Raw genomic sequence first — 25,693 nt, 5'->3', positions numbered from 1 at the left:
GCAAAGGAACAGAATCATAACCGCCCATCCGTACACTGGGTGATGCTAAGAAGAAACGAGGAGAAGCAGTGATTAGAGACTGAGGGTATACTTGGGAGCAGGCAGGGAAGAGCTGTTTGGGGGGGTGGCATTTTGTCAGAACCCCAGGATACGAGGAGGGCAGCCTCAAAAGGGCTGTGGGAAGAGCATCAGGCAGAGGGGTCTGCACAAGCCATGGTCCCAAAGCAAGAGGAGCCTGATGGGTGAATGGATCCCAATCTTCCCTCATGTAAAATTCATGTTGTTTCTGGGCCCTCCTCGCCCCAGAAGATGGTCTCTGAATCTTCATCCCCACCTCTGTTTATTGGTCCCATTTTCTCCTCAAGATTGTGACTTTCTCATATAACCTCTCCCTCTTTCCTTCTCTCCCCTCATTGCTTCTTTACCTTATTTTTACAAATACACTTTTTTAATTTTAAAAATATTCTCCTTCTGCCTGGTCCTGCTCTCGACCTGCTTCTCTTTGCCTCTCAAACCTCTAGCAAGGCCAGACTGTAATCATGGCCCCCTTTTATCAGGGACCTCTCTGAAATCTCGCATCACCTCACCACACCAAGGAAAGAGGTCTCTCAACTGTCACCCAGGGCCCGCTGATGCCCCAGCCCCACTGATGCCCTGGAGCATCCTCATCCCATGCGCCCTTCCGCCGGGGGTGCTTGCCCCCCCTTGGTCACAGCTTTGGTCTCTCCGTTCTCCCCTCACTTCTTTGTCCTTCTCCACGCCCTTTGTTCCCTTGGTTCCTCCTTCCAACTCTCTAAATGAGGGCAAAGACCGAAGCTTAATCCTGGGGTCTCTGCTACGTTAAAGATGGCTACACTCATGGCTTCAACCGTCTCCCTCCAAATGGCTTCTGATCTCCATCTCAGCTCTGACCTCTCTCCTAAATATTATTCACTTACATACTGGTTACAGTTGCCCACCATCCAGGTGACTATGGACAAGTCCCTTCCCATCTTGGGGTGTCATCGCTGTACCTGGAAAATACAGGGGAATGGGCTGGCTGGTCTCTTTTGTACCTACACTCCAATAATTGGTGATTCAATGATTTTTAAATGTCTTCGTTCCTACGTAGATGAACTCTATACTGTTAAAATCATCATGTTTAAAGTCAAACTCACCATTGGACCTTAAGGCACAGCTTTCCCTCTGGATTCCAATACCCACAGTGGGCTCGGCCATCATTGACCATCCCAGAGTATTGTCATTTCTCCTCTGTAACCAAGACTCCCTAGCTCTCTCTTCCTTTCCATTTGTAGCCCCTATCCCCCAGCCCAGACCCTCCATGCTGCTCCTATAGATGACCTGGGTGGTCTCCCTAGCTTCTGCCCCTTCCAGCAACATACAGTCTACACATTCCTGTTCAAAACATTTCAAGGGTCTCAATTGTTCACAGCAGCTCCTCTTCAGCTTTGTGGAATCCTTTAAAATGTATGGCTCCTCTGCCCAGAGAAATGCCTAAGATTTCAAGAGGTTCATGGATCTCCTAAAACCCATCACAGACTCTTTAGAGGTCTTTGGACCCCAGATTAGACCAAAGCAACCCCCCAAAGAATCAAGTGTGAGTTCCTCAGCTCCTGACAGCCTGGCTCTGCACCCCCTCTCCTATCGTATTTTCCTCCACCCTCAGGTCGTCCCGAAGCCCCCCACTCCAGCCAAGCCCCAAAGGTAGGAACAGCTCTTTGATGTGCACTTGAACCTTCTTTGTCTCAGGCCATTCTCCCTATCTGGATCATCAATTTCATTCTTCTTCCAGCTAAGTCTTGGACCATTCCTTCAGGTTCCCACCCTGATCCCACCTCGTCTAGAAAATGTTTCTCTTGCCACCGCCCTTTGTGGGGACTCCCTCTTTGGAGCTCCTACAGATCTGAATCATCATCACTAGGAGCACAATATTGTCAGTTTTTGCTTCTGTGACATGGCAGGGCTCACCACTGAGGACAGGGACGCTTACTAGGCTGAGATGCTTGCTGGTGATAATGAATCTTCCTGATAACTGAAGGAAGAAGGCTTCCGAAATCCTCCAATTGAGCTATGACTGATGCCAGCTTTTCTATATTTTATTACATACACTCACATGCTTTTCTAAAATGTGGTACATTGAGCATAATTTATCAGGAACACCCATCCTGCTGTAATAGAATGATTCTCCAAGTGGTACTGAGAGGCGGGGAATAAAGATGCTGCTGAGCCTGTCTTGCCAGTTCATCAAGAGGCTTCGTTGAGATGTGAAAGCATCCACTGTGATGCCTGGCATGTGGCAGACCCTCAGTGTGTAAGTTTGCCTTCCACCTCCCTTAGAGTGGCTTTTTCCCCTTTTAAATGTAGAGCAGGTGGTAGGTGAAAATAGCTCAGCACCTTCTTATTGCCCTACTCTAAGATTTCAGGGCAAGGAATTTAGAGGCATAGAAAAAGGATTAGCTATTTCCAGTGAGTCTGGACTCACTCAACAGGGAAGGTATCCAGTGGTGATGCTTTGCAGCTAGAGAAGACCTGTGGGGTTGTTGAACCTCATTTACAGATGGGGAAATTGAGGCCCTGAGAGCTTAGGGCCTGCCCTTGAGGTGGCAGATCTCCCAGCTCTCACTCACCCCAGACATTTTCTCATCCTCACACAGGACGATGTGTGATGCACATTCCTGTTCACAACATTTCAAGGGTCTCAACTGTTCATAGCAGCTCCTCTTCAGCTTTGTGGTATCCTTTGAGAATCCTTTAAAATGTATGGGGTCCTTCCCTGGTGGCTCAGTGGTTGGGAGTCTGCCTGCCAATGCAGGAGACAAGGGTTCGATCCCTGGTCTGGGAGGATCCCACATGCCGTGGAGTGGCTGGGCCCGTGCGCCATAACTGCTGAGCCTGTGCTCCAGAGCCCGCGAGCCACTACTGAAGCCCGTGCTGCCTAGAGCCTGTGCTCCGCAACGAGAAGCCATCGCAATGAGAAGCCCACTCACTGCAGCCAAGAGCGGCCCCCTCTCGCCACAACTAGAGAAAATCCACGTGCAGCAATGAAGACCCAACATAGCCAAAAATAAATAAATATTTTAAAATGTATGGATCCTCTGGCCAGAAAAATGCCTAAACTTTCAAGAGTTTCTCCTCCATCAGACCACAAACTCCTCAGGCACTTTTTCTGTGCTGGGTTCATCTTTGCCTGTCACCAGCATCTCACACAGGGCTTGTGAGCCCTTGTGTGTGACGAATCAGATGCATTTCACTCACACAGCTTTGTGATGACCACACCAGACTCGTGGTAACAGTCACGGAAACCAGGTACCAGGGAGCCTTCCTGCGGCTTTTCTCCAGGGGCACTGGGATGCCTTGTAAGGCGGCTGTTTCTGCACCTAACTGGGAACAGACTGACTTTTCCAGCAGACTTGGTCCCTGGCAGAGAGTGTGCTGGCTACACTAAAGTGCTGTACTTGAGATATAGTCATTGAGCATTTACTGGGCGACTTGCCCTGGGTATATGGAGATGAACAAGATAGAAATGGATCTTTCCCTCATGGAGAATCATCTTGTGGAAGATGAAAAAAAGAAGAACAGAAGTAAATATACCATCACCTGGTCCAGGCAGAACAACCCTCTCCAGTGGCTAATCTCCACCTATTTCCAAGACAGAAAATAAAAACAACACTACACAATGGGAATCTGATGAAGACCCCAAACCCAAACGTCAACACAGTTTGCTTTATTTTATATCAATTGATCTCAACTCTCAAATATTCCAGCTTCAAAAGGTAAGATTAGGTACCATTCAGCCAGCCAGACCAGCATTGATTTAAAAACCCTCCTTGATACTACAGGATGGAGGAGGTTGCAGACCCTTATTAATCTCTTTGTTATCAGCACGATCTCAGCCTGCCAGGAGCCAGTGCACCTGATTCCCAATTCTGGCCACATCCACATCCCTCCGGTCCTCTGGCTTCTGTGTACCAGGCCATGGAGCTTGTATATAGCACCATGAATTACCCTGTTAAGAAACCTTTAACAGTGGGCTGGTCTTTTCTCCAAGGAATCAGGGAAAAGGAAAAGTGCGTTTCATCTATAACCAAGACGGAACTCAACGGATTTCAAATCAGACAATCATGTGGGAGCTGATATAAACCATCATATTTTCTCTCCTTTGGCCATGGAAAGGAATATATAAATGATTGCAGAATGTAGGTGGCAGGAGCTGTTCTGAGCTTCTCTCTGGAACTAACTCCCTCCTTCCTGCCCTCCCTCCTTTCCTTCCTTTATTCTCCAAACCAGCACTTACTCTCTGCCAGGCTCTGTGCAAGGGGCTGAAAGTACAATGCAGCACAGATGTGAAATGGTCCTAGCCCTCCTAAAGCTACAATCTACCAGGCAGGAAAGGCACCAGGCAAGAAATATGAACCGTGAGGAGGAAAATATAGAGGGTGCCGGGAGACTCTAAGACGGGAGTCTCACCTAGTGGTGTTTCTGGGAGTTGGTGGCAGGGCTCAATCATCCTTGACTTTTGAGTCATCCACAAGGTTGTTTCATCGGAGAATTCTTTTTTTGAGCACTGGGCAATTTCCCAGATACAATGAGAAATCGTATCTGTAACTAGGTACTTTTTTGGAAGATTAACTCACTTACTCCCTATAGAAGTTTTACAAGGACTTGTGGCGGCTTTGCTGCCAAGGGGGCAGATAACGGTCACAGAGAGAAGTAAAGCAGCCACGTCATCACAGCATCGACTTCAGTCATTTTTGGGGTCTACCTTTACGTGTTTTGCTAATCCCACTTTATTGACTTAATAGTTTTCTTTAAATCGACTCACTTAAAAACTTAAATGAATTAATCATCAAAGGAACCTTTATATCGTTACCATAAATAGAATACCAATATCCCTTGCCCTAAATAGAAAGTAATGGCAAAAATAAATACAATTAAATTCTTGGCTTCCAGCCTGCCCAGAGGCTGTCTTTATCTGAAGTAGCAGATTGGTTTTTAAAGGCTCCCCTCTACTTGCCTTCGATAGCCCCTAGAGGCCTCCCCCATCAATTCCTCTGCTTTTTATAACTGAGAATGGAGTTTGGAATTAGATCGCTGGCTGGGCAGGCCACCAAAACCACTCAGGAACCCCAAGAACCCTAGGGAACTGTAACCACGTGTGCCAACTGTGAAGTGGGGCCATTGGCTGTGCGAATGATCACTTCCAAGCCAAGCTCACGAGGGGACTTAATGACACAGTCAAGGAGTACTTGATTGACCAGCTTCTCTGGAAATTTCTATCACATGCTCCAGCCCTGGGTCAAAGTTATTCTGGTACAGACATTGCGGCCTCCTTAAGCTCATTTAATAAATCAATTCAACCCTTGGTTAAGATTTCTCCTTGCCTTGGGACTCCCCTGGTGGTCCAGTGGTTAAGACTCTGTGCTCCCAATGCAGGGGGCATGGGTTCGATCTCTGGTGGGAGAACTAATATCCCATATGCTGCACGGCATGGCTAAAATAAACCCAAAAAACAAAAACCAAGTTTTAACACCTTCTTGGCCAAGAAAGTTGCAAAGAAAGGGTTAACTCTGAAATCAAGATTAAAAAAAAAAAGCCTCATGGATGAGATGGAAAATAAACTGCATTAAAAAAAAAAAAAAAGATTTCTCCTTGCCTTACTTCATGCCTCAGGCCTCATTTGTGGGAGGGTGAAAGGGAGAGAAGAAGGTTAATCCACAGGCCTAAACCCCAGCACCCCGGAAACGGCCAGGTAGACCTTCATAAAATTCAGTTCTTTTTTCTGTGTTTATCGAGCAGTTACTTTACCTGAGTCTCAGATTACTCATCCATAAAATGGGTTTTTCCAGGGTTTTATAATGAAATAATGTATGAAAACCCCTAGTGTGCACACAGGCATCCAGCTGTAATAATAACCATTACTGATTTTTCTGACATCCTTTTGAGAGTCAAGGCCAACTCTGATGGGCAACAGGGATCCTCAGACAAGTTTCCCCTGGTTTGATGGGCCAAGGTCTTTGCCTTGGGCTGGGGCTCTGCAGAAGGCCATGAAACCACTTATTCCCACCAGTGCAGGGAGTGTGTATGCAAATTACCTGGGGTCTTGTTCTGATGCAGATTTCATCAGGTGTGGGTCTGGGGCGAGGCCCGAGATTTTGCATTTCTACCAAAACTCCAGGTGAAGCCCATGTGGCTGGTCCGAGAACCGCACTTTGATTGACAAGGCCCAGTGTTTCTCCAAGTGTGGTCCTCGAAAGGGCCAGAGATATCAGCATCACCTGGAACTTGTTAAGTGATGCCAGTTTTCAGGCTCCACCCCAGACCTGCTGAATCAGAAACTCTGGGGTGGGGCCGGCACTGTTTGTAACAGCCCCCAGTTTGGGGACTGCCTGACCCTGGAAACCACAGCACTTGCTCACTCCAGTTGTCTTCTGGGAGTTGCCTGGCACGAGCCTAAATGGGGAGAGTCAGCTGTATCTCAGCAGGTTCCAGACCAGCAGGAACTCCCTTCTCTGTTCCCTTGAGCCAAAAACACTAACCATGGCTACTCTGATGCAGATGGTAAGAAAAGCGCAGCTAGGAACCCAGATCTGGGAGGGAGGGGTGGTCTGGGCTATCTGCACCCTTGGCCTCCCACCTCTCTCTCCCCTGCTTCCCTCCCCCACCACTCCCTGACTTCCATGCAGTTTAGACTTTGACAGAGACCTTATGGGCCCCTCCACTGAAGTTAGACAGGAAGGCAGGCCAACGAGTAGTTACAGAGAGTCCACGAAAAGTATATGTTTGCCCTTTCCAAGGTCCTAAATCCCAGGTGTTGGGAATTTGGGCCCCCTCCAGCAAGTGTAGCCAGATATGCTCACAACAAAGAAATGGTTTGTGTATCTCTAATTCCAGTCTACGTCCCTTTCTCTTTTTCTCCCTCTACTGCCTCCCAACCATGATTTTTGTACTATATCATTTTTTGAATTAAATAGTACTCACATTGATGTTGCTTTGTTAATACCACAACTATGCTCTTCAAATAAATCAATGTGTCTTGAGCACCTGCCAGGCACTCTTCTGGCTGCTTTCATTTGTGTGTGTGTGTGTGTGTGTGTGTGTGTGCATGTGTGTGTTTAGTTGTGGTAAAATACACCTAACATAAAATTTACCATTTTCACCATTTTCAGCTGTACGGTTCAGTAGTGTCAAGTACATTCACATTGCTGTGCAACCAGTCTCCAGAGTTCTCATCCTGCAGACAAAACTGAAGCTCTGTGTGCCAACTGAACAGCAACTCCCCTCCCGCAGCTCCTGGCAACTACCCCTCTACTTCCTGTCTCCATGAATTTGACTATTCTAGTCATATAAGTGGACGCATACAACATCTGTTCTCTGTGTCTGGTTTATTTCACTTAGTATAATGTCCTCAAGGCTCATCCATGTTGTAGCATGTGTCAGAATTTCTTTCCCTTTTAAGGCTGAGTAGCATTCCGTTGTATATGCATACCACATTTTGCTTATCCATTCATCCGTCCATGGACATTTTTTGGCTATTGCAAATAATACTGCTATAAACACGGGTATAAAAGTATCTGTTCAAGTCCCTGCTTTTGATTCTTTGGGGTGTATACCCAGAAGAGGAATTGCTGGGTCAGACGGTAATTCTATTTTTAATTTTTTGAGGAACCACCCTGTTGTTTTTCACAGCAGCTGCACCATTTTACATTCCCACGATTTATAATTTACTCCTCAGAGCACTGTGAGTTGGATACTAGTGACTCCATTATACAGATTAGGAAACTGGGGCTCAGAGAGGTGAAGCCACCTGCCTGAGGTCATGCAGGTAATAAGTGTTTCATCAGCGATTAGAGCCTCAGTCTTTCCATAGCAGCTCCCAGGGGCTCCAAAGGTGTGGCCTAGTGTCCAGAGGCATGAGCAGTGAGTCTGGCTCATAGGGAAGACTTGACAGTCCTTACTGACCGGAGAAAAGGAAGGCCCCAGACTGGCAGCTGGGAGAGATTTACAAAGAAGCCCTAAGGGAGTCATCCTAATGACGCTGGAGGGTAGAGCTTTGGCGGCGGTACCCTCTGGGGAAGGGGCTGCAGAGCCTTAGCTGGCTCCACCCCCAATGCTGGATGGTCCCGGTCTTCTGGAGCTATTTGTCGAGGAGCTGCTGCTCTCGTGCTGCAGTCTAAGAGGCTCTCTACCCGGGCCAGGACCTGTACACCACTGTGGGTTTCTCTCTTACCCTTCTCTTTGCCTCTCCTGGGAACTAAACCTATGGACTGGGGTATAGTTTGGACATCAGGCAGAGTCCGCTTAGAGCTAAATCCCAAACTTAGGAACCTCAGAGGTGCAGTAGGAGGGGCTTTGCTGCTTACAGGAGAGGAGCAAACGAAAGTCGCCTGATCAATTTACCAGCTCATTTTCTCCGGGTATCTTAGCCTCCCCGCTGCATTATTTAAGCCACGCTGGCTTTTACTAAGCAAGAAGGTGTGAATTAATCCTGTGTAGCGCTCCTCCGAGCATGGCCAATATTCTTGTTCTTGAAACTGGAGATGGGAAGCCTAGCAGCAAGGACAGAGCTCAAGGGTGTGTGTGCCCCTCCCCTCCTCAGTCTTGCTGAGACGTTGCACCCAAGGGCGCGGTCGCCATAGTGCTTGGGAGGCTCACCTGACATGCCACGAGTCCTTTCTGAAGTCCTAATGTTGCCAGCTTCCCTTTGCAAACTGTCTTTGTGGTACAGAAAATGGCCCAAGGCAGGAGACGGGAGGCAGGGGGGACAGGGGCAGGCGGCCCGGTGATTCGGGGACACAGAGTCACTATGAACAGCGTAGGGGATGGAGTCGGGCAATCTTGGCTAGCACCTAATTTCCTTGTTACTGGCTGTGTGTCCTTAGCAAGTCTTGGCACCCCTTTGGGCCCCTACTTCCTCATCTGCAGATGAGCAAACGTGGCGGCTGTGAGGCTTAAGAGATTGCCCCGTGCAGCTCTCGGCACAATGTCAGCTCCCAGGAAACGGGCTCCCTGGGTCTGTACAATCTCCCTGCAGAAGCCTGTCCCCTCCCAGCCTACTTTCTTCCCTCTTTGCCAGGTTCCGGGAAGCGGACTGCACTAGTCCTTCTCTCTTTCCCCAGAAGAAAATTCCTCCAGGTCTTAATCATCTGTGCTGTTTTTCTCTCCCATCAGTGTGTGTGTACGTGTGTGTGTCTACTCTAATGAGTTGGTCAAACGAATGTGCTCCAGAACCACTCTGATGAGACCTGGTGGGGACGAAAAGGGGGCTGGACGGGAGGGAAAGGGGGAAGGTGGAGTGGGGGGCACCATTCCAAAACAAGATGCTGCGGATCTGGTGACCCTAAATCGCATTGATCTTCTGGGCTGCCATATGGCTGCCGTTACGACCTCACCTCTAGTTTCCTGTCTCCTGAGCGCTCTTCCAGCGTTGCTGCTTTCCGGGTTTCTCTCTCCCACAGACCTCTCTCTTTCCAAGCTTCACCCTTTGGAAACACGAGCATGCATATTTTCCCCACTGGATGTCATTTCGTACGTCCGTTTGGGAGAGTTCTACTGATTCCCTGGAACCTGGGTTCCCATCCCAGCTCTGCAACTGACCAGCTATGTGACCTCGGCCAAGTTACTTAACTGTTCTGTGCCTCGGGTTCCTCATTATAAAATGGAGATAATAACAATATGGACCTCATAGGATTGTGGGGAAGATTACAGGTGTGAACAGAGCTAAAGTGCCTAGGCTATCATAGGGCACACAGCAGACCCGCCCCCAAAAACATGACTGTTGTCACTCTCTGCTGGCGCCAGCCTCCACGGAGGAAAGACGTATGAGGCGTGAGCCCCTGTTTCTAGAAGCGATGCCCTCTGTTTACTCTTCAAGGTAAACTGAGACCCCAGACTACAGATTTCAGTGATCGGTAACATTTCCAAAGAATTGGGGTTGGGGACTCAGTTTAGGAAAAAGATCACAACTACTATCTACCATCACCCTCTTTCAGGAGAGAAAGGACATCAATACCCAAAAGAAAAAAAAAAAAAGAACAGCATCTCAAAGGATAGTTCTTGGGAAATGACAGTTGGCATATTTGAAACTAACATAATTGTCATGGCTACACTGTGTTTTTTATTTTTATTTTTTCTTTTATTTTTTCCTTCTGGATCACCACCCATCAGCACTGGGAAATGCTGATCTCAGGGTCATTTCAACCTCCAGCCATCAACTAAGAGAAGGAGGAGAAATTGTAGCCCGGAGCCTTAAAAGGGGACGAGGAAGCAGAGCTGAGCGTCTCCGTGTTTCTCCAACAATAAGAGCAAAGTGCTGAGGAAACTCTGTGACAGAGCCAGGAGCTTCCTTCTCACAGAGCAATTTCAGAACTCAAACACACACCCACACAGCAAGGCAGGACGCTGGGTTTCCAAGAGCAGCGAATCAGGATTCCAAGTGCTAGAAGTGTCCGGAGGAGCTGCTCCCTGCCGTGTGTAACACAGACACCCCTTGAGCAGTTCCCTTTGCCACTGCGAAGTCTGTGACAGCTGAAGCTAAGAAAATGCTCTGACAAACAGGTCCTGTCAGGACACTGGGCGGCTTCCTAGCCAAGTGACCAACTGCAGGAGACTGGGGAGAATTTAAATCCAGCCCAGCTGCCCCCCAGGAGAGTGACTAATCCCAACACTTAAGGACAAGCGCCAGACCAGCAGTCACTCATTCACAGGGGACGGTTTCCCTGTGCGCAGATGACACCCAAGCGTCTCACCTTGGGGCTTCTCCTGCAGAGGTGGACCTGTCCCTGTTCCCTGGCAGGAGGCGGCCACCTGACCACCCCCCTGGTGGCATTCATGTTCCTGCCTCTGCCTTACTCCTTTCACTGTATCTTTCCACCTGCCTCTTGAATTTGTTTTTGCTCGAGGCAGCTGAGAGGTGCGAGGCTCCTGAAACCCACTGAGGGTCCTTGCAGCTGCTATGAGTCTTGGCTAATCCGTCACGATTCCCTGGTTTGACCAGTGTTTGAAAATCATAACACCACTTAAAAGTTCTTAATAGAGAAAATCTTGGAGATGACACACATCAACCTGACCTCTTACTTCTTACTCCTTCAATGTTTCAAACACACAACACAGCCTTTCTGTTCAGCATCCTTTCTGGGGACCAGCCCTAGGAAGGAAACAGTTGGCCCCAACTTAAGTCTGCTCTTAACGCCAGTGTGGAAGCCGTTAAGGTGATAAAGATGGACAGAGCAGGCACTTCCTCTCCAGGCAGAAGGAGGACGGGGGAGGCGCTGGCACTGTTGGCAGTGGCAGGGCTAGAAAGGGCTCTCTGGAGAAAAGGAGCTGGACAGAGGCTTGGAGGTGGGGCTCTACAGCTTTGCTTTTTATCTGAACTGACAGTGGGAAAGTTATCACTGGGCCCTCCTCTTTCACAAATTAGAAAGGTGCTTTCATTCCCATTGGCCTGTTCGACAACATTCTGAGACAATGAAAACTGTGCCCTTAACTGGGCTGTGGCCTCCATGCTGGATACACATGTTGGGAAAAGCAAGGGGCTTTCTGAGCAAGTGGAGGGTGTTTAATTGTTATTAGAATCATGTAGACCTTCGGGGTCAGAAAGGCTGAATGCTTACTTTTGCCATGTGCTAGGCCCAAGTTTGTTCATCCTAAAAATACTTTATGGGCTCTATTTACTAAACCATATACTTATCACCAGGGGCTGGGGATAAGGGAAAAAATAAAACAAAATTGTTGAGTTCATCTCCATAGGATACTGTCACTATGGGATGCTAAGTGTACACACGGGAGAGGCAGCTACCCCAGACTGTCCAAGGAAGGTCTGGGGTCCTGGAATTCTTTGCAAAGGAGGTGATACTAGCCTTCGCCTTAAAGGAGGAGGGAGGGGAAGTAAGGATGGGTGGGGGGTGGGGTTAAGAATAGTGTGTGCAAGGAGGTTGTTCTAGAAAGCAGTAAGAACATGTGCAAAGGCACAGAGGCATGAAGTCATGGTACCTTCCAGGGAACTGTGAGCAATACAGAATGTCTGGAGGCCAGGAAGGCTGAAGAGAGAGGCTGGGGCCAGATTAGGTATTACCTTGTACGCCATGCTAAAAGCAATGGGAGCCTTTAGAGAATTCCACTATCTCTGAGATCATTTGCCATCTACAACAGCCCCAATTTGTAAAACCTAAGCAATTTTAAAATCTAGCAACCCCGCTTTACAAGGGGAAAGAGGCCCTGAGTGGTGAATTGGTTTCTAAGATGGATATCTATTTGCAATTTAAATGTGATGCTAGGAACAGTTGGCAACAAGGGCTTGGAGCAAGTCAGTTAAACACCAGACTTTCTTTCTGTCCTATTTTATCCTCCAATCATGTTTATACTTGAGTGAAGTACATGAGGACTGGGGCGAAGAGTGGGCTTTAAAAAAATGTTGCACGGCCTTGTGCGAATATGTGTGTTTCTTAGAGTGCCTGGACTGCAACTGCCCAAGGTCATTTCCTTTCTCATCCACCTGGACTCATCCACTAAAAGGTGCACCTCACCTCATCCTCAGCTGATGGCAGTAGTTACCAGCCCACGGATCTGTGGGTCAGAGCTAGTCCTTCCTTGTCTATTACCTTCCCAGACAATGTCTGATGTCTGGGGGGCACCAGGACCCTGACCATTTTGTACTGGACGGCATCAGTTCTGACCAGTCAGATGTCCATTCTCACAGGTCAGTGCCTGAGAGGGACCAGTTGTTAAGCATCTTTAACTATCACCTAGTCCAGGTTCCTGGATGCCCAATCTTGTGGTGTGTAGAAGTGAGGAAGGCGTATTCTACTGACATCAGAATCAGGGCTGCAATGGAATGGGAGTTTTCCCTCCTTCAGAAGCGTTAGCCCAAGGCCCCACCTATAAGTCTGGGATGCTCAGGCCCATGGCCAGTGAGCTTGTCTGGCAAACCAGGGTATAGCATCACACTGAACTTTGACTGGACCAGAGGGGCATTTTGGGGAGACGAGCCCCGAGTCCTTCTCCAATCCTCATTACTCAACTTCCCTCCTTCTAAACCGCTGAGGGCAGGGGAGCAGGTAACTACTAAGTCAGACCAGGCTCTTAGGAAAACTGGGCCTTTGAAAGGATGCGGGGGGATGAGTTAGGAAGGCTAGTTCTGAGACCTATTATGTAATGTTACTGCATGGGGCAAAGAATTCGTAGGACAGGGCAGTATAGCACGGCAGTCAAGACAGGGGCTTTGGCTTCTCTTAGAATTAGGGTCATTTGCTTTATCACAAGCAAGTTATACAACCTCTCTGAGCCTCAGTTTCCTCACTGATGAACTAAAGATAGCCACCCTACCTAGCTTCAAGAGGTTTGGTGAGGACTGAGTGAGCTAGTGCTTTAAAGCAGTAAGCACGGTGTCTGGCAGCATTTGTGCTCAACAAATAGTAGCTTTTGGCGCCACTAGTAGGTGACCATTGGGTTGCCAGGAGGATGACGTGTGTTAGCGTCTATAAAGCACTTGGAATAGCTCTTGGTTCATAGCAAGCACTCAATAAATAAATGAATGTTAATGACCACCATCATCTTCACCTTCACCATTGCCATGATTTCTGTTATTACTAGCTACATCCTCTTTAACAAGAGTTCTGTAACTGTTTTACGATTAGAGACCTCATTTGGGGACTAGGGCATTGGGTTATAAGTGAGGAGACCTGTGCAGGCTTGCCCTGTCCCTAACCAGCCAGGGTGTGATCTTGGATAAGAGATGCTACTTCTCAGGGTCAAATTTATCCTAATTGTAAAAAGAGAGGAAGTTTCTTAGGGGGAGCCCTGCCCTCCTTTCTCACCCTAAGGCTCTGTGAGTGTCAGCCTTCCCTAAGGATGCCGTGTATGCCCAACACTGGGCCAGACCCCAGAAAGATATTTATTCAGTAGATGTTTACTGAATGCCTTCTGTGTGTCAGGTTCTGAAGGCATCACGGTGGGCAAGACAGCCATGCCCATAACTCTCTCTTGAAGGTTACACTCAAGACTAAAGCCCAGGGGATAATCAGAAAAAGAGTTTTAGCTTACGACTTGGTCCAACGGACTCTAAATTTGGGGTGCTGCATGAGTTGATGGGGGCTGTTTTACCAAAGCTCCACCCAATCTCTGACTTAGAATTTGAATTCACTCTTTGAATGCTTTGAAGAGCATTTTACATTTTTTTTTTTCTCATTCAGCCCTAGGGAGACATTTCCCCAAGCAAGCAATTTAGAAACAGAACTTTGAAAATCATCACTTAGGAAGAGACGTGTCTCTAGGGAAATAGGCCCTGGAAGAATACCCCTGCCCTTCATAACCCATTATATGATTCCTTGGGTAGGACAGAACTTCTGAGATCACCACAGCAAAAGCCTTATTTTACAATAAAAGGAATCAAGAGTTTAGCAAAAATATATCTCAGTTTTGTTCCTCTAGACGATACACATGAAGTTGTCTTTCCTCTTTTACTTCTCATGTGTTAATCCTTGGAAAATTTACTTCAAGAAGAGATTTTTCCTTCTTTCCGTCCTTCCTTCTTTCCTTCCTAAAAGATCACAGGGTGCCACCACTGCCTTCCAGAAATAGCCATCCTTTCACAGAATTGTCTTCTCCCAGGGAGTGGTACTGGCAGGTAACTTGTAATCTTCCCTAGCACAGGTCAATATCAAGTAGGGGAAGGGTGGGCAGGGCTGGTGCAATAGCACCGTGGTCTCGAGGATGATCCCAGGTCTCCCGGAAAGGCAAAGCATAGGGTGAGGAAGATGAGTCCTGCTCCTGGCGCCGCCTCACTGGCCACTGTACTAGGGCACTGAGCCCCCGCTGGCTGCTCAAAGTTGGGGTGCTTCCAAGGATTAAATAAGTGACTGAGCTTGAAACTTGGCTTGAAAAACAGATATAGGGGGCTGCGGGGATGCTGGTCCTCTGTTTCATGTCCTTCCTCCCCCAGTTATGGCAAATCCCAGGTGAGTTAACAGTGTGTGGGGAAGACTGGGGGGTGGGACTGGACGAGGGGCTGCGGGAGAGGGGTCTCAGGCCTGGGTCAGGACTGGTCAAGTCAGGGGTCAGCCTGCGGACAGGGGCACCAGAAAGGGGGATAATGTCACACCAGATGACACAAAATTGTTAGACAATTTTCCCCAGTGTGGGCCCAAGCAGGACCCCCCCCCCCAATGAAACACAGCCATAGCACAAGAGCCCTGGGATTTAAATATATATGTAAATGCCCTTCTTAGCTCAGGCCTTGCAGCTTATTTCTGGATACCGTTAGAACAACCTAACGTGGGGAGTAGGGGCGTTACAACACATTTGGCAGGGAAGGGTAGCATTATGTGCAAAGTGATTTGTTGATTGCATTTGAAAACTTAAAAGTCACTGGCCTATAGAAGACATTCGGTAAAAGTTCAGTGAATGGACAAGCGAGGGATGCCTGAATGGGTGCAGCTCTTACGTTTTCATAGCAGAACAATGGGCAGCTGCTGGTCCTTCCCTCACATGTCAAGGTCAGCAAGTGGTCTGGGCCAGGCAGAGCCCACATCTGGGAGAAGGGTGTGGGAGCCGAGAGGAAGACCCTCCCCACCGCGTCCTCCATCACCTCAAGACTTATCTTGCCTGATTTCCTTTCCGATCCACGTTTTTGAGGCGAACAGCTACAGAACGTAGCGTTTCTCTATCTCCGCGTGGGAGCATGTCGTGTATTAACTGAACACTATTTGTGAAAGTTTTCTGAGCTCTTGGGGAAACCGAGAATGAGGAGGAGGGAGAGGCAGAGAAACGTTTGGTACTTGAAGAGCACTGGAGTTCACAGAAGGAATTCTGCGGTGGCCAAGATGGGAAGGGGCAAGGAGAAAAGGAAAGAGCAGGTAGTGGCGCCTGCCCCGGGTTTGAGTCCTTAGGGCCTTGGCATCCTGGACCAGGACTGGCCTTTCCCTTTTGAGGGATCTGTCAGCTTAGCGAGCCCTCAACTAGCGCTGATAGTGAATGAAATAACAGATGGGACAAAGGAGGGGCGCACGCGGTGCGGGACTAGCCCCACGGAGGAAGGGACTTTCTGCCCACTCTGCGACCTCACTTTCTCTCTGCCCAGGGCCAGGAGGCTCTCCAAAGGGCCCCTCAGAACCCTGGCTGCACACTCCCCCTCCTGCCTATAGCGGGTTGGTGGCTCTTTGTAGCGGCGGAGCGGAGAGGGGCCGGCCCAGGGGCGGGGCGCGACTCTCAGCCTCCAGGACCCACAGCAGGTGCGTCCCGCGCCTCGAGCGCGCACTCTTGGAAGTCCGGCGGCAGGGCAGGGGCTCGCGGTCCCCCCGCTCCCGCCGGAGAGATCGGGAGAAAAGCGAGGGCTAGACCGCGTGCTAGGCATCCTCCTCCCCAGCCCCCGAAGACGAGAGGGCGGTGGTACAGACTTTCCCGAAAGGTCTCCATCGCGGCGCTGCGAGCGCACAGGAACCCGGGGGCACAGGGGGAGCCGCGGGATTAGCTGAGCGCCCAAAGCCAGGTGAGGGTGGGGAAGGGATCTCAGCTAACCCCCGCGCGCTCCGCCTCTAGCGGTGTCAGCCCACACCCCTGTGCTGGGCTCCCGGGCCGGCGGGAGGCGCGTGTGCGTGTCTGTAGGTACTGGGGACACTCGCCTTCCCGGGAGCCCGTGAAGAACCCCGCCCTCCGCCCCGGCCCGGGGATCCCCTCCCCCAGCACAGAGATCCCCGCGCGCCCCCTGCCCACTTTGCTCAGGCGAGAAAGCGGCCGAGCAGGAGACAAAGAAACTCCTGCCTCCTCCACTCTCGGCCCCTCCGCCCGCCCCAGACACTCCCGGGCGCCCTCCCTCGACCCCGGCGACAACGCGCGCGGACATGCAGAGGGAAGGAGGCGGGGTGGGCGAGTCCGCTCCCCGACGCGGTCCAGCTGGAGGCTGGCAGTGCTCCCTGCCCGGGGACTCCCAGTGGCAGCCGCGCCCCCACCCTCCGCTCCCCAAACAGTCCCGGGCTCCCTGCACAGCCACCCCCGGCCAAAATCTTCCCCCGGCTCTCCAGCGGAGCGACAGGGGGGCGCGGCGCACACAAAGCGGGCGTGAGGGAGGATGCGGAGTACCGGGGTGGTAAGAGATCCCGCCAGGGCTCGGCACGGGCCCAGGCGCAGCTATTTACCCGATTTCTTCTTCGATCTCCGAGATGTCTGCGAAGATGAGGAAGACCACGAGCAGCGTGAGCGCAGCCAGCATCCAGCTCCGGAACTGCAGCTGCATGGTGGGTTCGCGCCCACCGGGACCCACGCGGGCCGGCGCAAGGAGCTGGGGCTGGAGGGCGCAGCGGCAGGCGCGGGAGCCTCCGCGCGCGGCGCCCAGCGGGGCAGACACCCTGCGCTCCGGGCGAGTCCGGGCCGGCGGCGGCGGCAGTGGCGACAGCGGCGACAGCGGCAGACAAGGGTTGCTCAGGCGCGGCGAGCCGGCTCGCTCCCTCTCAGCTCCCGTCCGCCCCTCCTCTCTACTCCCCTCCCCTCCCTTCCCCCGCCCCGCGCGGGGCTCCGCGCGCAGTTTGACAGCTTCGCTCAGCTCCTCTGCCCTCCTCCTCCCACCCCAGTCAACTCCAGTGTCCAACCTCCCGCCTTTGCTTCTCCCGCCCGGCTTCTTTCAGCTCCCGAGGGCGCTGGGATGTGGCCGGAGCCTGCCACTCCCCGCTTAAGGAGGCTGGGCTCGGGGCACCGGGTGCGTCCGCGTAAAGAGCTGAGCCCAGGGAAGAACGCGCACCGCCCGGCGTACCCCGCCGGCTGGCAAACGCCCCCCCTCGCTCGCTCTTTGTCCAGCGCCCTCGGTTTCTCACAAAGTTTTCCCGACACAAAGACTAACACCTGGGGACAGCCCCCGCGCGCGACGAGGAGGCCGTTTCAGCCAGGCAGATGTTTCAGCAGTTGACGAATTAGGAGAGGTGGTGGAGGAAGGGGAGGGGAGAAGAAATATCCAGGACAGGCCAACTTCGGCAGAGATGCAGATTGCAATTTGTGGGCGAGGTGCTCGACCGCCGAGAAACCACCGCCTTCAGGCGGTCATCTTGGTCTCCATTGATAGACCCAAGGAGACCGGGTCCAGAGAGTCCCCTGAGTTGACTGAGCTCTTGCAGCCTTGCCGAGAACCCTGGCTCCTGCTGGAGTGACTGCTCTACCCACAATGGCAGGCTCAGTGCCCGCCCTGCCTGGGCGCTCGCGGTGCTAATTCTGAGCTGGGCTTCATCTTACCAGCTCTTGCCCTCTCCTGGCAAAATCAATAATCCCCGCCCCGGAGTCTTATCTTGATCTAAAGGTCTGCTAGAAAATATGGCTCCCACAAGGGCTAATGCCCCCCGTGCTGAATATTTTATGCTTCCCCAACCTTAGACAGCTTAACTTAAATTACATTTTGCACCAACCATTAGCCTGGGGTGGGAAGGGCCCCATTAAGTTTTACTGGAATTAGATAATTACCCCAATTTTCTTTTTCTTGCACTGATTGTAACAATCCTGAAATCAGGAAACTTCCCAGAAATGACAAGCTGGTTATGAAAGTGAGAAGCTATATGGAATGTCCTCTCTGGAAAGCCCTGGTGAATGAGTGGGAGAAGCAGATTGGCTGTGCCCCCGGGGCCACCCATACAGAGCCAGGTCCCAGAGGGGCTTGGAGAGGAGCTGGCGGTGTCTAAGCCCCTTCAGAAGAACCCTGGGTTGGTGAGAGGGCCTTTTTGATTTCCCCTCCAGAGCACTGGCTGTGCTCTGCCTCTTTGCCTTCTTCTGCCTCTTTGTGTGTAGGAGTTGTATTTGTTATCATTTTGCTTTGTTTTTCTGAGATGAATGGTTGGGATTGTGGGATAGGGAGAGGACAGAACAGGATACAACTGTTATGCTGCTTAACATTTCAATCACTCATCCATGCACTCCGTCACTTGGCAGTATTTATTGAGCACCTACTCTGTGCCAGGCTCTGTGCTAGGGGCTAGAGATAGCCTAAGAAGAGAGAGGCACATGTTTCCTGCCCTCTAGTGGTTCATGGTTCACGAGGAAGACAGACCTGGAAATTTGTAGTTGTGGTGGGGGCTGTGAGCTACAATACAGCTATGGCCTCTTGAATAGCTTATAATTGATTAATAAGATCACCCGCAAAAGCAAGAAGGAACTGGCTGGCCTCTCTCTCCCCAGCTCTCTGCTTCTCTACCAACTACACCCTTACTATGCGGAACATCGTGGAGAGATTGCCATGATCCTAAATTTATCCCAGGTCAGGTAAACGTCGCTGCTATAAGCGCTGCTACAATAGAGTCTATTTCCACTTCCTATTAGGTGACCCATGTTATCATCCCAGCCTCAGAGGCTTCCTTCTTTGGACTCACTTGAGGAGTCATTATAAGTGGCCAGGAGGAGTAGAAACTTGGTGAATAGTTCCGCCCCTTATAGAGAAACCCTTGTAACCAGACCCAAAGAGCAACATCCCTCAAGTACGTCTGCTGGGAAGTAGCACGAGCTTTGTAACGTGGAGGCTGTCCTTGCACTGAGAGTCATTGAGATGGGATTTTACTCGGAGAATAATAGGGAACCCTTGTGATAGTTGATTGTGGAATGCTGTCCCTAAGCACTTGGGCTTGAGTCTGCGTGGGCCAGCTACTCTTACAGTGATCTGTGTACATTCACCGCCCCTTGCAGCTGTCTCCAAAAACTGAGTTTGTTCCTGGGATCTGGAAAGAGGAAGAATGATTGGATCCAAGGTGTCACGTCTGCTGATGCTGGGTAACCTGCCGTGTGGGCCCACGCTTGGCTTGGCCATCCTGACCCCTCCTCTCCTTCTGACCCCTCTGTTTAAGCGTGACTTTTTCCTGCCTTGGTTTGTCCAAGAAACTGGAAGGTCCCACAGTAATCATTTCTTTAAGCTAAGTCATTGAATGTGTGGGTTAAAATATAGGAGTTTATGGGAGTGGCAGCAAATGAAAAGTCACTACTACCCATTAACATTTTAGCTCAAATTAATAGAGTCTATTAGCTATTCAGGCACCTCATCAGGCCCCGGGAAGTGCGTATTAATGAGGGAAAGGGGAACAGGAAGCTCTGCAGAGCCCTGAAGGGGCTCAGTCGAGTCACACCCAGTCATGGGGCGGTTCCTTCTCATCCCTGACACTGGCTAAGGGCGTGCTTCCCCTTCCAGGGTCCAACTTCAGGAGTGGGGACCGCAACCCAGAGCTGAAACTTGGAGAAACTCAAAATTGCATGTACCATTTACACATCTAACTAAACTCCCTCCACCTCTCACCCCCAGATATATAGACTTTTCACCAGAACTACTTCTTAGGTGGTAATGAAGAATCCTTTTGGCAATCCTTTCACATGGGTACCACCTTCTTCATTTTACACTGGAGGAAACGGAGGCTCAAAAGAGGCTAAATTGCCCAAGATGTTTCACCTGGCAGAGAGGAAATTTTAATTCAGTTAGGCCTCCCCGGGCCTCAGCAACTTCTGGGATCAGATTGCCAAGGCCCCCTCCAGCACTCCAGGCAGCTCTAAATGGATTTGTAAGCTACCATTGCCTTTGATTCTTACTGTATCTTCTTAGTTCTGGGATGTCAGGATTCAAGGAACAAATTTATCTTCACTCCCTGCACACCCTTCATCATTGGAGAGACCATGATCGTAAATCTCAATTTTTGTCTTTCCACATGAAAGAGCCTAGGCCTTTCAGTCAATCCAAACTTGTTTTAAAAACTCAATAATAAGTAATAATTTTCTCATTCGGAACTCTTACCTGGTAACTCTCACCCTTGACCTCTCTCCGAGAGAGAGAGAGAGAGAGAGAGAGAGAGAGAGAGAGAGAGAGAGAGAGAGAGAGAGAGAGAGAGAGAGAGAGAGAGAGAGAGAGAGAGAGAGAGAGAGAATTTTGACATTTTTAACATTTTAGAATGTTAACGACCTGCAAAGTGGTAATGGCCTGACTTTTCATCATCTCTGAAGCAGAAGCTATGAACAGCTATCGGTGGGACAGGGTGGGTTGGGGGGTGTAAGGAAGTAGAATATCTTAGTTGGAACAGACTAATAGGCTGTTGTGTTTCTGCACCTCCGATAGCTGAGAGAACCTGCCTTCCTTTCTGAAATTTACTCTAAATTTGAATGTTCTCAGAAATGCAACTTTTCACCCTTCAAAATCAGAATCGAGCCATAACAAGGAAAAGTAAACAGGCACATCTGCATTCCATCTGTAGCTTTTGTAAGTGGTAAAACTGTATATTAGCCAAAGAAAGGAAGGAAATATATCCAGGCAATTGCTGTAAATGTTTCTGGGATTATCAGCAGGAGATCTTGGAAGGGACTTGGGAATGTGCTCCCCAGAGAATTGGAGGTGTTAGCAGAGAGTGGGGAAATGGTTCAGTTTTGCTGGGATTTTTCTAACCCTTCAGCCGGTATTAAAGGTAGTTTGAACCAAAGCATGAAGTCAGGTACCAGATGGCAAAGATAAACCTAAAAGAATGTCCTCACTTTGCTGTACATCTGAAACTAGCACAACTTTGTAAATCAACTATACTTCAATAAAAAAGGGTTTAACCAAAAAAAAAAAAAAAAGGAATCATACAATTAAAAAAAAAAGCATCCATGATACCAGTCCTTTGTCAGATACACGTATTAAAAATACTTTCTTACAGTCCAAAAAAAAAAAAAAGGTATGTCCTTTCTCTATTCTGACCAGTGCTTCAGCGAAATTATCACTGCGATCCTGGAATCAGCTTTCTCTGAGTCAGCTCACCCAACTTTGCTCAGAGTCCAGCATGACCCCTCACCTGCCACCACCCCTTGCGGCATCTGAGGAAGCTGGCCTGAGCCGGCCATCCCTGGCACTCAGTTCTGTGTCTCTTCTTTTAACCTCAGTTTGGATCATGGACCTGCATATTTTCAGAGCTGGAAGAGTGGGTAGAGACAGCTCCTGGCCACTCATTTACTTAAGTGTTGCTGCATCACCTGTCATGTGTCTGGAACTCTGCCAGAGGGCTGGGATGTAGTGGGGATCCGTAGGTACAGTTTCTGCTCTTCTGCAGCTTGGAGTCCTGGGGGATTTTACAGACGGAAAACCCTGGGACCCAGAGACAAAAAGACTTGACCACAGCCCCACTGCTAATTTCAGAACTGAGAACAGAATTCAGCTCTCCTGTCTTCTAGTTGAGTTCAGTGCTAGCTCTCCTGCACATACCAATTTTATTTAGTTTTTCACGACATTTCAGTGAGATTGTAAATTCTCAAGGGGCGTGGACCTCTATTTCTCTTCTGGTCCCATGTTATCCATTATGGTAGAAACTAACTCAATACCTGTTCCAGCCATGGCCAATCTCAAGCCCCAACCATCACCTCACTGAAGGCAACGTTGAGAAGAGTTGATATAGTATTTCTACCATGTACAGACCATACATGAAATAATCTCAAGAACATAGGTAAGGGACTTCCCTGGTGGCGCAGTGGTTAAGAATCTGCCTGCTGGGCTTCCCTGGTGGCTCAGTGGTTGAGAGTCCGCCTGCCAAAGCAGGGGACACGGGTTCATGCCCCAGTCTGGGAGGATCCCAGATGCCGCAGAGCGGCTGGGCCCGTGAGCCATGGCCGTTGAGCCTGCGTGTCCGGAGCCTGTGCTCCACAACGGGAGAGGCCACAACAGTGAGAGGCCCACATACCGCAAAAAAAAAAAAAAAAAAAAAAGAATCTGCCTGCCAATGCAGGGGATACAGGTTCAATCCCTGGTCCAGGAAGATCCCACATGCTGCAGAGCAACTAAGTGCATGCACCACAACTACTGAGCCTGAGCTTTACAGCCGCAAGACACAACTACTGAAGCCGGCGTGCCTAGAGCCCGTGCTCCGCAACAAGAGAAGCCACCGCCGTAAGAAGCTCATGCACTGCAATGACGAGGAGCCCCCACTCGCCACAACTAGAGAAAAGCCCACGTGCAGCAACGAAGACCCAATGAAGTCAAAATAATGATAATAATAAATAAATAAAAATTTAAAAAAAAGAACATAGGTAAAATGTAGAAAATAAAATTAAGAAGTGATGCATTCCAAGTATGCATTGCCTTTAATATAATTTATTAATGTAAGTTTATATACTTTAATGTTTAATGAAAGCCCTGTTTAACAATCAGGCATTTCCAGCACAACACTGGTGACCAGTGGCAACAGGAAGTTGCCACAGTCACATCATCCTGGTGAGCAGGTTTGGTGAAATACCATTTCTAAAGTGGACTCCAGATGGGATAGTCTCCAAAGCCATGGTAGCGTTCATCAGAATATCCACCTGCTGGGATCTTAGCACAAAACACTGGTTAAAGGGGAGTGCCCCTTGACCCCAAGTGGGTTTCTTGTACAATGTCCCTTTAGGAGTCCTCTTCTACTTCTCCTCAAATGTATTATTTGTGGTTGTACGTCTTTTTTTCCCAGTTCCCCAAGTCAGGTTTGATAAAGCAGATTGGGAAAGTTGCAGAAGGATCAAGAGGCCAGTGGTTTTATGAGTGAATTAGTTTGGATTAAGTTTAGCTGCAAGCAACAGTAAACACAAAATGCCCAAAACCAAGTTTTTTGGTATTTTTTGTTTTTTCTCATGTGCGAGTCTCCAAGCACATAGCCAGGGCCGGTTTGGCCATGGGGTCCCCAAGGTCCTTAGGGACTCAGGTCCTTCCAGCTTTCCTCTCTCTCATCCCTACAGTGAGGCCCTTTCCTTGTGACCCATCACATCCAAGTTCTAAACAATAGCATGGAGGAAGAGACAAAGGCAAAAAGAAAGTTCTTGAAACTGGCCACATGATACTTTTGCTTCTGCCCCTTTGTCCTGAATACTGTCATGTGGCCACGCCTAGCTGCAAGAGAAGCATGAACAAATCTTTATTCTGGCCTTCTATGTGCTCAGCTAAGAAGTCTATCATGGAAGAAGGGAAGGAGAGATGTGGGGGACAACTGGCAGGCTCTCCCACAGTGGGGATGGAAAAGACCACGGCAGGCTTTTTCTCTCCCACCTCCAGCTCTGCACACAAACCCTCATTAGGCCTGCCTTCAGATGACTGTGTGAAGCAAGGACTTGCTGGAAGTTGCTGACCAGAAATAAGCATGTGTGTGGGTAGCAGAGCTGTTTCTGTAGCTGAGTTTCATGTTGTTGCATTTTCTGTTTCTTAGCACCCTATTTTCCCACCTTTATTTCATTGTTATCACCCTAGGACGCAGTGTAGTGGTTTGTATTAAGCAGGTATTTTGGTTCTAATGCTTTGACATCTGGATCCTTGCTGACCCCGCAGAGACAGGGAGACCCTGCCCAGGGTAGTCAGTTTCTAGAGATGGTAAAGGATTTGCCTGGAATTGTACCTTTCATGTGCAAGCCAAACAATCCAGGGTCCACACCCCAACCACCTCTTTATGGGGCTCTCAGTCTGGGCCACTATCCCCTTGTCCTAAATACCCTAAGGCCATTACCAGATACCTAGAGACAGCCCCTATGCCCCAGAGCCCACTGAAATTATGCAAACCAGCCTATCCTAAGCCTGCTTATCCTGCCTCACCTGTTCCTTTCCATGGAAACCACAATAAAGGCTCTTGCCCACATTTTTTCCCTACACATTCTGCTTTCTGACTGACCCTGGTGCTTCCCCTGGTGGTCCTGCATGGCATGTCATGCCCCCTCCTCTTGGAACTGTGAGTAACAAACTATCTTTTTGATGGCTCTCCTGATCCATTTGCCTCACTATAGCTGAATAATAACACCTACATTTAAAAACAGAGCAGTGCTCCTCAAACTATTCATGGCACAGGACCAGCATTTTTATTAGGTTTTAAATTGCTCATCGATTGCAGACCAGTGCATGTCCTTCTGCATGACTAGTATGCATTTCACACCATGGGCTACTCACTGTGGCTGTCAGGCATCCCCAAACCCTCTTCATCTAGGGGAGCCCTTAATCACACACAGAGATGTTGCAAATGTGAAATTGTTATAAAAGTTTCTAAATGTTTGTCTTTACTTTCTGTACATCTCTCAGCAGGGGTCAGTAACATACAGTTCACACACCAGTACTGGTCCATGGACCACACTTTGAGTAGTTCTGGTTTAGAGTTGATTTCCACATCACATAGATCACTGTTCAGAACTTAGCTTCTTGTGTGATCTGTATTCAAGTTTCAGTCTCCTAAATATTAAGTGAGGAAAATAACAATACTCAGCTCACAAATTTCCGTGAGAATGAACTAAGATAACGTATCTAAAGTACATGGAATTCTAGCATAAAGTAAATGCTCATCACATATGGACTTTCATTTATTATTTAGGATAATGCAAACATAGAAAGGATATATATATAAAATGTGAGCAGTGGTTATTGCTGGATGGTGAAACTTGAGTTGATCTGTATTTTTCTACATACTTTTCTCTGTTTTATAAAATTTTCTACAATGATCATAAATGACTCTGTAATCAAGAAAAATGTCATTAAAATTTGTCATGCCTATTTTCTCTGCACTGAATTTTTTTCTCCCAAAGTTTAATATTCTTTCTCAATAACCCAATATAAACACACATATTAAGAAAATTCGTTTTGCAAACAATTTCCAATCTTTCTTTGATGTTTTGTAAACATCTACCTAGTATTCATATTGCAATTTACAATGAAGGAAAGCACAGTCTACAACACCGTGCCTCACTCATGTTGGGAGCCTCGGCGTGTCTTCCCTCTCATATACTTCTCACC

At 49.0% G+C, this 25,693-nt stretch overlaps 1 protein-coding gene across 1 annotated transcript in view; it reads right to left on the bottom strand.

Annotated features, from left to right (window-relative positions):
- Window positions 1-17,251, bottom strand: part of ST8SIA2 (ST8 alpha-N-acetyl-neuraminide alpha-2,8-sialyltransferase 2) — a 59,480-nt gene extending 42,229 nt beyond the window's left edge. The window contains exon 1 of the mRNA XM_030873218.2: window positions 17,127-17,251. Within this exon, the coding sequence (XP_030729078.1) occupies window positions 17,127-17,224 (98 nt within the window). The 5' untranslated portion in view covers window positions 17,225-17,251. The remainder of the gene's footprint in view (window positions 1-17,126) is intronic.
- Window positions 17,252-25,693: the final 8,442 nt, after the last annotated feature.

The sequence above is a fragment of the Globicephala melas genome, chromosome 2 (genome assembly GCF_963455315.2).
Source record: "Globicephala melas chromosome 2, mGloMel1.2, whole genome shotgun sequence".
NCBI classification, from domain to species: Eukaryota; Metazoa; Chordata; class Mammalia; order Artiodactyla; family Delphinidae; genus Globicephala; species Globicephala melas.
The sequence above is the reverse complement of the archived record's forward strand: the minus strand, read 5'-3'. Positions and strand labels throughout refer to the sequence as shown.